Below are 12,791 nucleotides of genomic sequence, written 5' to 3'. Positions count from 1 at the left end.
CAGATGAGTTGTCTGAAGAGCTTAGTAATTTTGAAGCACACCTGGGGAAAATCTTGAGGGGACACTGAAGGATGTCCAACAGTGAGAAAGTAAAGGCCTTGAGGGAGGGTTAATAGAAAATTTAGATACATTAAGGTCCAACAATGCCAAATTATATGGAGAGGACTTTAAAAGGATTGAAAATATGGTAGAGTGCTTAAAATTTCAAGTAAAAATATTAAAATGCAAAGGAGAAATGACAGAATAAATAGCTGATAACATTAAAGTACAATTTAGAAATCAGTACTTATACCAGAAACAATGAGGTTCAAAGTTATATAAGCAGGGTTGAAGAATTGTGGAAGAAGATGCAGGCAGATCAATTACTGATATGGCATACTTACAAATATAAAAAGATAGTCAAGTCAGTAGTCATCTTGAAGTGAGCATAGATAGTACCAGTGAGAGGTGCAAAGAAAGAGAAATGAAAAAAGGGAAGAAAAGGACCCCAAGTCCAATTAGAGATTTTTGTGAGAAGTTGTCATTTGAAAGCAGCAATTGAGTGTCAAAAAAGATGCTGATTTTTAAACCAGCAAAGGGAATACAGCCCATTGTATTTTTAAGGTTATTTAGAGGTGCATTTTATAAATCAGGGAATACAGAAAGGAGGATACAATTTGCTGAAGATCAGCTTAATGGGCAACATTTAATAAATATAAGCTTAACACCTGGAAGATTTCTGTAAGCAGTTTACAGAGAATTATTGGTCTCACAGAGATTAAAGAGAATTATTGGTCTCAAGCAGAGCAGTGAATACTCAAGCTACAACTGACTGATTCTAGACTGTACAGGAGAAGATTGGGGGGGGGGGGGGGGGGGGGAATATTGACATTAACTGAAATGGTACATGAATAAAGCTCAGCTTATTGAAGTATTAATTAACAGGATGCCTATTCAGGTACAAGAACAGATGATTGGCAAAGACTTGAAATAATATTAGTGTTCTTCAGAGTTACTTAGATGAGTCGGATATTCTGGCCTGGAAGAGAGAATATGAGTGGGCTCATAGGAATAAATGTGGATCCAAAATGGAAATGGAAATCTAAAAATGGACTCAGGGATCACATAGTCAATATTGTGAAACAAAAAAAATTAATAGTCATGGAAACTGTACCCAATATAACTATAACCATCAAGTACAATATCACCAAAAACCTTATAATAATTGACATCATGTAGGGACAATGAATATCAAAAATTTGGAAAACGGTGAAGACAGTACAGGAGGGGCCGGACCAAGCCACCAACAAGAGATAACAGAAGACTTAAAAAATTAGGACTGCAGACATCACACCAAGAAAAAGAAAGTTGAGAGCAGAAATTCGACAAGAAGTGGATTGGTTGGCTTGAGGGAGGGGAGCAAACAGCGAGGTCATTAGTCCCATTGGATTAGGGAAGGATGGGGAAGGAAATCAGCGTGCCCTGTCAAAGAAACTATCCCAGCATTTGCCTGAAGAGATTAGGGAAATCATGGAAAACCTAAATCAGGATGGCCAGACAAGGGTTTAAACCTTTGTCCTCCCACATGCAAATCCAGTGTAACAAGTGGTTTGTAAAAAACTTGTATAATGAAGGGCACCCATGCGATAGTCTGAAGGGTGAGGGGAGCAAACTGGGGGGGATATGATGTATTTTTAATATTTTGGAAGACAGATGATGCCTCATAAGAAGCCATAAAAATGTTCTAGGTCCAAAACTTTTGAAAACCTGCACAATATTGACTTTTAAATCATTTTCTTGAAAAGAAATCCACCTGATTAAGGGTGGGTCACAGTCGCCCATTGCCCCAGAAATGGGTGCCATTATCTGTAGTGGTAGGAAAGGTTGGGAATCACAAGGTGAACACTGGTTTGGACTCAGGTAGTGACACCAGTGTTTTGAAAAGGATTTTTTCAGATTAAAGAGAAAAGAAATACTCTACTTTCTCCATAATTTGGGTACACTGTTGATACATTTGAGAGTGGAGGAAAGCCCCTTCAGAGGAAGTTTTGTTAACCTTCTTAATCACACCCATAGCATGTGATCACAGAATCCTAGTCGTTTCTAATTTGAACATTTCTATACTGCTGGAAGTAAACTGTCTGGAAAAATATCAAGCCTTACCTGATTTTGCACATAAAAAGTTAGTTTGATCTTACCTCAACCTAGTACCTGAGGCCCCTTCTATCAGGAATATGCAGGATAAAGAAACAACAGCAAACCAATTAATGATCTGCATCAGTGCTAATACCACAGGTTTTTAGGTAAGAATAATATTGATAAAGACTACCATGTTGAAGTTATGGAAGACCAAAATAAAATTTTGGAACAATCTCAAGCTAGTGATGTATTAAATAGTAATAAGAAGAATGAATTACTGAACATCGTAATAAAATGTAAAAAGATATTTTAGAATCTACTAGGAAATAGTCAGGGTTATGAAGGTAAGTTAAAAGTTAAGAACCACAAATGTTTCTTTGTTAAACCATATCCTGTACCTTCTACTTTAAAAGTGGCACACGTTTGGGAGATTAGCAAAATGCTTGACCAGGTAATTACAGGGCATTTCAAAATGAATGTACAGGATTTAAGGCTTTGTAGCATTTACTTCATTCAATTTACAATTACAATTAATACATCAAATTAATCAGCAACTTAAACAGTTTTGTTTGTACGAGTATACTTGTGTGCAAAGGAAAGAGTATGAAATAACCAAGACTGCCTCAAGAACATGCTGAACAAGTAAGAGTCTTTCACACATATCCCCAAGATGTCAGTTTGGAAGGTTTGTTGTGAATTAGCAATTCCAACTATGCTTGTGTGGAGACTTTTAAGGAGACACATACAACTATGCTCTTACCATTTGCAATTTTAAGAGCTCTAAAGTCTACAGACTACATTTTACTTTCCAACTTTATAAACAATATGTTGTTAGATGACAAAGATTTTTTGGATCAAGTTGCCTTCTATGATGAATTGACATTCAACTTCAGTGGAAATGTCAACACACACAATGTGCACATTTAGGGATCAGCAAATCCCCGTGAGATGGTACAGTTGCAATGAGAAATGAATGTTTTTTGTGCCATATCCCAATGGAAAGTTTACCAGTCTTTCTTTTCCAATGAAGCTACTGTAAATGGTATTTCTTATCCTGATATGCTAGAACTATGCTTCTTTCCTTAATTGAAGAACTGAACCACAGAACTACATTTGGCAGCAAAATGGCGCGCCATCTCACTGTCATTAACTCAACATGCAATTGGTTAAATGACATTGCACCCAACTGCTGGATTAGTTGTAAGGGGCCTGACGAACTCCACATTCACACACACTTTAAGATTTTTACCTCTGGGGGTTCACAAGCGATCATGTCTATGTGCCTCCACTACCAGCTGACCTACCTAACTCCAGACACAGCATTGCTGCAACAATTACTTGAGACACACTGATCAAGGTTGGGGAAGAACTTGTCTGTAGACTCAATGTGTGATGGGTGGTGTTCATGTTGAACACTTGTTAGAAAAACTGTTTGAGATGCTTTTTCATTTGATGTATTATTTATAATTGTAAATTGGATGTAATAAATGCTACAAAGCCTTAAAAGACCATCAAGTCCAGATAACAATCCTACAACCATGCAGAGATGTGTGTCAGATACTCAGTGCCCGTACTCTTAATGAACATACTGAAATGGAAAAAAATTGTATTGCTCCTATTGATGAAATCCAAATAAAACTAGAAGATATCAGGCATATGAGTTGCATGCATTCAACCACTGGATACTCGCAGGTCACTTAACATCCTAGTCCCAGGCCAGCTTCGAAATTTTTTCATTTGGTAGAAGGTCTTATCAAATTACAGATTTACCATTTGGATTAAATGTATCAATAAGCATGTTTATGAAGGCCCTGGGCAAACATTAAGGCCCCAGTCTGTTACATAAGATACTGTTATATGTTGATGATGTCATGATTATTTCAAAAATGTGGTCTGACCATAAGGGTATATTAGAGATGCGGCAAAAATTTTCAGAGAAAGGACTCTCAGTAAAACTGAGCAGCTTGTCTTTTGGTGTTCAAGTATTTGGGGCCAGTGCATGGTCAAGTGTTTTTTTCTTTCAAGAAAATGATTTAAAAGTCAGTATTAAGCAAATTTTTAACTGGGTTAGAACTGGCACTATTTTATGGCTTCCTACAAGTTGCCATTCATCTTCCAAAATATTAAAAATATCTCACATCCCCAATTAGCCCCCACCTACAAACCATCATATGGCTGCCCTTGTTTAGAGCATATCGTTAATGCAGAGGATATAAGACTAGATCCAAGTATAATAGAGGCCATTTCAGAATTCCCTTATCCATGAGATACAAAGCAAACACAATTCTTTGGATGACAGTGAAGTGTGATCTTCAGTGGAGAAGGTGAGTACTATCAAGAAGTAATTACATATAGTATTTATATAGCAAAAATTGATTATGCTATTTTGCCCACATTGGAGAAGGTCAAATCAATTGCTTATTTATTTCTAAAACAAATCTTCCCAGTCTTTTTGAATCTTTAATATTGTTTCTGATTGTCATGTTTACAATAAAATCTGAGTCTGATTTTCATTCCTGCTCTGTTCCTCACAACAAAACATATGTCTCATTTTAATTTGGTCTTCATTTCTTTTGTATCTTTTGAGAAAATTAAACTACCCCTATTCATCTTAAGTAACTTCTCTTCCAACTGCACTAATGTATCTTTGGATCCTAATGTTCTGGAATTTATTGGCCTTAAATAAAGAGTAGCAAAAGCAACTGAGTTTGTTTCATCTCTATTAAGCTTATACATTATTATTATTATTATTATTATTATTATTGTTATATGAATTAATATGTCTTCTGAGTGATGTATTGTTATGTTTACTGGTTCATAGTATTTATTGCAGGTTACAGAAACATTTTTTACAAAAGGACGATCGTAAATAATATACTTGCTGTGGATTTTTACAAAACTTAATCTCTAGTCATTCAGGCAACAGAAAAACAATTTCCATCTGTTTCTTTTGCATCAATAATCCAAAAACATTTTCTTACGAATGGTTTGATGGCTTTGGTGGGAACACTTTGCTGGCTGTCACCTTCAATACTCCTGCTTGAAAATTCTTTGGCCAAGAGAGGGACGGTGGTTTATCAGGTGGTTTTAATCTGTGTGAAGGCAACAGATCACCATGGCCCTTATCATCAACCATTCCAGAATGAGAAATCACCTCTGAAAGAAATGCTGCAGCAACCTACAACAAACAATTCATATGAGCATAAGTTAACTATATAATTTCAAAGTGCTGAGTTTTACATCACAAACTGTTTAATTACAAGTGCAACTTGTCAGTAAAACTATACAATATTAACAGTATCTGTTCACAAGCACAGTCTCCTTCTCTTGAATTGCTGAAAATGTGAACTAGGTTCTTTTACTATAATGGTACTAACTACACAAGATCTACACTCTTGCCATTAAAATTGTAACTCCAGGAAGAACAGCAAATAACAAAATTTTACTGACTGTTACACAGCTTAAGTTTGTAGGTAATTTGGAGTTACAAGTGGGGCACAATCTAGCACACAGTTCCATCACTCCCGAACAGCTCTAACCTGGGTGGTCACTGAGTTGAACTGGGCTTAGAAGAAAGATACAAGCACATCATTCCATTCTATTTCAACTCTACAATGGAGGTCATTAGCTGCAGTGGTTGCTAAATGATGACATGCTAGTCTCTTGGCAATCCGTGACCCAATGTTTTCGGTGGGTGAAAGAGATGGAGAACATGCTGGCCACTGCAATAATCAAATACTGTCTGTATTGATGCAGGTCAGGACAGCAGAAACAAACAGGTCTTGCATTATCTTGTTGAAAGACAATATAATGGAGACCTCAGAGACAGGGCACTCCCATTGACACTATGTGCAGTAACGTAATGGCTGCTGTCCAAATTACACAAACTAGAGGTTCTGGGCCCATATGATGACGACGGATGCAATCTGGCAATATTCACTCTGCTCAGAGCCTCCTCAAATGGATAGATCCATTATGATACTGTACATGGAACCAGAACTCGACTGAAAAGGCAATGCGGGGCGACTCTTGTGTCCAGTGTTGTCATTGGGTACACCATTGTCGCCGTACCTCTCTGTGTCACCATGTGAGGGGAAGCCAAAACAGTAGTTAATGGTGCTCCAGACAATGTCGCACTGTCCTTATGGATACTCCCCTTGCTCTAAACACACTAATTTTATAACTCAAGGCACCCAATATGGCTTTATGATCCTGCATAGCTGGGCACACAATATGTCTGCCTTTCAGGCCTCTAGTTGTGTGAGATCATGGAGATCCTGGATGGCTTTCTGTATGGCCTTCTCAAAACCATCTATGTCATAGAATGAAGTGACAAAACTCATGGGATACTTCCTAATATCATGTTGGACCTCCTTTTACCTGGCATAGTGCAGCAGCTCAATGTGGCATGAACTCAACAAGTCGCTAGATGTCCCCTGCAGATATATTGAGCCATGCTGCCTCTATTGCCATTCACAATTGTGAAAGTGTTGCCAGTGCAGTATTTTGTGCATGAACTGATCTGTCAATTTGTACCATAAATGTTTGATGAGATACGTGTTGGGTTATCTGGATTGCCAAATCATTCACTTGAACTGTCCAGAATGATCTTGGAGCGATTCACACACAACTGTAGCCCAGTGGCATGACGAATTGTCATTCACAACATGAAGTCCATGAATGGTTGCAAATGATCTCCAAGTAGCTGAACATATCTATTTTCAGTCAACGACTGGTTCAATTGTACCAAAGGAACCAGTCCATTCCATGCAAACACAGCTCACACCATTATGAAGCCACCACCAGCTTGCACAGTGTCTTGTTGTCAGTTTGGGTCCATGGCTTCGTGGGGTCTTCACCATACTCGAACACTACCGACAGCCCTTAGCAACTGAAGTCAGGTAACATTTGATCAAGCCATGATTTTCCAGTCATCTAGGGTCCACTGCAGGTGATGTCATGCCATTAGCAAAGGCACTCACATCTGTCATCTGTTGCCATAGCTCATTAACACACCAGTGTTGCTTGTCTGTCAGCACTGACAACTCTATGCAAACACCACTGCTCTTGGTCATTACGTCAAGGCCGTCAGCCACTGACATCACCCATGGTGACAGGTAATGCCTGAAATGTGCTACTCTCACCACATTCTTGTCACTGGACCTCAGAATATTGAATTCCCTAATGATTTCCAAAATTAAATGCCCCATGCATCTAGCTCCATTTACCATTCTACGTTCAAAGTCTGTTAATTCCAGTTGTGCGGCCATAATACTGTCAGAAAGCTTTTTACATGAATCATCTGAACACAAATGACAGCTCCACCAAAGTGTTGTCCTTTTATACCTTGCTGATGTGAAACTACCACCATTTGTATAGGTGGATATCGCTATCCCATGGCTTTTGTCATCTCAGTGTACATGCATGGTAGTTGTGGGATTGCAATCAAAGCAAGCAGCAATATCCCAGGAGGATAAACCAAAGCCTTGATAGGCCATGATCCTGTAGCTGTCAAATTCCAGCACATACTAGTAGATGCTTCTCATTCTTACATGAGGCATAACACCATTTTCTCACAAACATTGAAGTGCAATTTTTAAAAGTACAACTCACAATGTATTCTTTCTTTGTATACAGAATACAGATGGCATCAATCCTTCCTGTTTTGTGTATCTGTGCTGAAATGCTAATCATTTGCATATCCACGCATGTATTATACTTCACGACAATGTCATGTTTTTTGCCATCTTCATCGTGTTGAATTTTAATGGCTGGCAGTGTATAAACTTTTTTATATAATTAGGGAAATATGATTCTGCCTGAGCACACACAAATTCTTCGCTAAAGGCAGAATCTTATTCCAAAATTATATATTAAGAAGCAAATAGACAAAATGTTAGTCTCAACATAAGACAAGAATTGTTTTTATATTTCACCATGTAGAAAGATAAACATTGCATAAATCTATGCATATGTTGTGACTGGCACTAGGATAGTAAAAACTTAATTTTCAATACACAGTCATGAACTCTTTATCAACTTAAAAGTAGTAGAGCTGGGGCCACAAGTACTATTACAAAATGAATACTAGAACACAATGTGTTTAAAGAGAAATTTTCTGGGCCCTACTCACTTGCACAGATAACAAGTTTTCAGTACTGGGATGTAAATATTAAAAGTCTATTGCTTAGAGCACAATTTGAAGAAAAAAATAACGGTTATCTTTATGACACTAGCATGCAACATATTATGTTCATTAGCAATCATGTTATCTGTCAGCAATGTGCTTCCCTCATGGCTGTGACCCCTCTTTTCATAGTGAAAACAACACAAAGCAAGACTAAATAATGTTTCCATCCATTTTCAATTCACTGTATAACATAAATTATGATGCAATAAATTAGTGTGGGTGGTGCATGAAAATACCTGTTTCTGTTAGCAGTTGGACAAAGTAAGCAATGTGTTTCGTGAAATGCAAATACAAAACCTTCTACTTATCATCTCTTCATCCAATGAGGGATATTAGAGAATACACAAAAGTAAATGTCATGTGCTCTCTCTTCACTGGTCTAGTCACAGTGAAGTATTGGTAATGGGAAGTGATAGTTTACTGTGTACTTAACAGCATACACTGTAACAATAACAGGTACCACTACCATTGTCTCTACTAATATTACTACTATGAACAACAGTGCCTGAGTTAGAATGCTTTCCTTGTTTACAAACCAGTCTGATATGCATCTGACCTAGCAGATGGGATGTATGAGGAATTTAATTATATATCATTATCTGTACACATCCACACCCTTAAAACATTTTATTACCCCAGGGGAATTGACAGCTTGATAGCTGCCTTTAGCTTCTATAAAAGCACATATAAGAGAAAGCTGAACAGAATTTTGTGATTCAAGATGAGATTATGGCTAATATGGTAAGATGGTAGTATTTTACAATCAAATTGGCCTCATTATCCCCAGAGGATAATAAAACAAGGCATCCAGAAGTAAAACTGCTTTCATGGAAGATGTAGTATGTAGACCCTCTTGGATTATTGATTAATCAAATAGAATAGAATACAATACAATCAAATGACATGTGCCTTGATAGCCTAGTACATTAAAGCGTCCACTTCTGGGATGCGGTGAGATCCACCAGCCCTAGATTAAACCTATCTCACACAATTATTGGGCACCAATGTATCAACCAGCCTGGATGTGCATTTTAGGCAGCTTTCCACATCCACCTAGGTGAATACGAGGCTGGTCCCCATGTCCTGCCTCAGTTACATGAAGCATAAATACTTTGAAGCACAATGTCACATTTGAGCATGCAATTAAACTAAATGCAAACAAAGGGATACACATATTCCTCCTGTACGGTGGTGGGAAGGGAGGGGGAGGGGAGGGATGAGGCTGGCAGTAACCTTACAATGCCTTTGGGAGTGGCAATCCATAATAATAATAATAATAGCCTATATATGTGTATGGTTGGCATTCCGTAAAACTGGACAGGGTCAATAACAGTTCTGGCCCAGCAGTAGCTGCATAAAGGGCACTGGACAGAAAGGAAGGAAGGGAGGAAGACTCAAAAGGAAAGAGAAATAGCTCTGGAGCACAATAACATATCTTCAAATTCAAGTCTTCACAGCAATATCACTTTAAATTCAACATAATAGATTAATAAACTGAGTTTTTTTTTTTTTTTTTCAAAGAAAATAAATAATGACAATAATGCAGGGGATAAGTAAAATTCTGTGTCTTAATTTCTTTGTGTATGTGTCTTTTTTCATTGTAACTACATTTTTAAATGATTTCTTGTTGCTTTGTATTTTGCCCATGTAATTGAATAACATTCAAACAACTGCTGATGCAAAAACTAATACTCATCCATTACCTTAAGCTTTTGCTCTTTATCATGTACCCATGGTGTTGTGTTGCTTCCTGCTGAGTTACAGTGGACATGACTTGGTGAGACACCTCTCTCAGGAAAATGCTCAGAATCATAAGAACTGGAAAGGAAAAAAAGACAAGTAATGAACAATATTATTTGATTCATACTCTCTCCAATCAAAAGCAATACAACATTAGTGTAACAATCTGTTTCATGACATAAAGTGAAACAAGTTAAATACACCAATGTATGGCATGGCAAATAATTAATCATAGAAATAATTATAACCAGATGAATATCAACGAACAGCTTTGGTCACATGTTAAACATCACTCATTATTTATATTTAAAAAGAAGTCATTAGTTTTTAAAACATGTTATCTATAATAAATCACAAATAAATTAGTTTTTCTATGCATGCTTGGTAGAAAATAAAAGCTTTTTTGAAAAATAATTGTCTTATTTGTATCAATCTTTGACACAACTGTGGAATAAATTATGCATAACATGTTTCTCATCTGACAAAAAAGAAAATATTTTATATGAAGCTGCCAGAGTGAGCTTGGACCATTTTATGTTCCAAAAATTCTTGATGAAATGGAATAGGCAAAGAAACATTGAGCAGATGCAACTGGTTGTCTTTTGGATTAGGGGCCTTTAATATTTTATTATAAAAAGGTGTGTTTATTGCACACATAGCCTCACATTAGTTGTTAATATTACATGCCTGGTATGAGAAGGTATTTTGTCTAAGATGTGGCCATTGACCAACAATGAATTTAAGACTGTGTTTTGCCAGGTTTCCATCTTCAGCCAGAAATTGAAGAGCAGACATTTGTTCATGTAGTAAATGAGAGGAAATGCTTCGAAATGAGGCTGCTTATGAAATTAGTTCAAAAGTCACCTAGGCCATATATCAAGAAGACAAGATGGATATAAACACCTACATTATTTCAATGAAGAATGATCTTACTAGACCCAAGGTCATCAAACAAGTGCTAAAAGGTCCAAAGTGACATTCGTAGTTAATTTAACAATACTTTCCTTCATCTCTACTTTTCTCTGTCAGATGAAGGACCAGAGCATTTGTGTATCACCAACCAATTTTCTTGTCCAATACATGACTATCACACAAAAGTGAGATGACACATCATACTGGAAAGAGAGCTACGATGGGGGAAACTTATAAGGAATGATGGAGATGAGAAACAGTGTTTGGTAACAAACATGGCAAGACCAAAATGGCACCCAAGAAAGGAAATACTGCTTCAAACCATAAATAAGAAAGAATGTTCCTACATAATGCACTGGAATATAAACAGTCTAAGTGCTGACTTTCAAAACAAAAGTAATAAAATGGACAAATTACAAATTATTCTTTCAGAGCGTAAAAATATCAAAGTTATTTGTCTCAATAACAATGGATTACATGTGATAATATTAAAATTCTTAACAAAATCAAAAATTTTGAAGTACAAAACAACTTTTGTAAGCGTGAGAAATCACGTGGAGGCTCTTGCATACTTACTCATTGCGATATAAAATATGTGATAATAAATTATTTTAATCATTTGAATTAAGATAGTATATTTGAGAGCTGCTGTATCGAGTTAAGGAACCTAAATATCATAGTAGTTTCTATTTACAGAGTACCAGAGAAAGCTGCAATTGATGCTTTTCTGGCCAAATTTCAGTACCTTCTCGAAAATCTAAACAAAGAAAAAGAAAAAAAGGTTGTAATAACTGCTGACTTCAGCATTACTATCCTATGTGAAAGCAATCATGTGTCCAAATTCGCAGACATAGTAAAAAGTTTTGGCTTCAAAGTAAACTTTAAGCAAGCCACTAGGGTAAATGCACAGTCCGCCACCTGTATTGATAATATCCTAACCAACTATGTATTTGAAGATGTCCATAATTTTTGCTTAGATGTAGGACACTCTGATCACTCTGCATTATTCATTGAACTACCAAACATTACCAAAGGAATTCCATGTAACAGAAGCTCTATGAAAAGGAACTTCAATGAAAAAAATTTAACTGTATTTAGAAATAACTTAAGAGGGGTTGAATGGCTTGATGACAGCTGTATTTCAAGTAGTAGTAACTATGACAAATTTTTAAGCAGTTTTCTTGGGGTGTTTAATCAAACTTTTCCACTTAGAACTACATGTAACAAAATCACTGTTAAAGTTAAATGGATAACTCTGGGTATAAAAATTTCTAGGGCTAGGAAGAGGCAACTACATAATGAACTGAAATATAATAAAAACAGGTATTTTACTGAACATGTTAGACGTTACAAAGCTACCTTCAAAAAAGTTGTGAAAGCAGCCAAACAAATGGCAAACAGTAAGTTCATTTCTCAACATAAAAGTAAAACAAAGGCAGTGTGGTCTGTTGTCAAATCAGAGTTAGATGTTAGAATTAATACAAATGAAGTATCTAGGATTAAAGTAAATGATAGCCTTATTGTAAACCCAGCTCAAATATCAGAGTGTTTAAATGAATTTTTCAGAAATGTGGCAAAGTCAGATGTTGATATAGTAGAGTATCAGAGTAAATTAAACTCCTTTGGACTCCAGTAAGGAGGTAAGTATCTCACATATTTTAAAAAAGTCTCAATAAAGCATGTGGAAAATATTATATTATCAATAAAAATAAAAACTCAGCTGAGTGGAATGGGATACCGACTAAAGTGACTAACACAGTGTATCACATAATAGCACCTCCACTAACTAAAATAATTAATCAAGCTTTTGAACAGGAATGCTTTCATGATG

General features: G+C 36.4%; 1 protein-coding gene across 2 annotated transcripts in view; it reads right to left on the bottom strand.

Annotated features, from left to right (window-relative positions):
- Positions 1-12,791, bottom strand: part of LOC126356236 (uncharacterized protein DDB_G0284459-like) — a 399,334-nt gene that overhangs the window by 131,417 nt on the left and 255,126 nt on the right. For both annotated transcript variants that reach the window (XM_050007061.1, XM_050007063.1), the window contains exons 5-6: positions 10,012-10,126; positions 5,100-5,296 (exon numbers count right to left, since the gene is read on the bottom strand). In XM_050007061.1, coding sequence (XP_049863018.1) covers positions 5,100-5,296; positions 10,012-10,126 — 312 coding nt within the window. The remainder of the gene's footprint in view (positions 1-5,099; positions 5,297-10,011; positions 10,127-12,791) is intronic.

Source organism: Schistocerca gregaria, chromosome 3 (assembly GCF_023897955.1).
Source record: "Schistocerca gregaria isolate iqSchGreg1 chromosome 3, iqSchGreg1.2, whole genome shotgun sequence".
NCBI classification, from domain to species: domain Eukaryota; kingdom Metazoa; phylum Arthropoda; class Insecta; order Orthoptera; family Acrididae; genus Schistocerca; species Schistocerca gregaria.
This window is presented reverse-complemented; position numbering and strand designations above follow the sequence as displayed.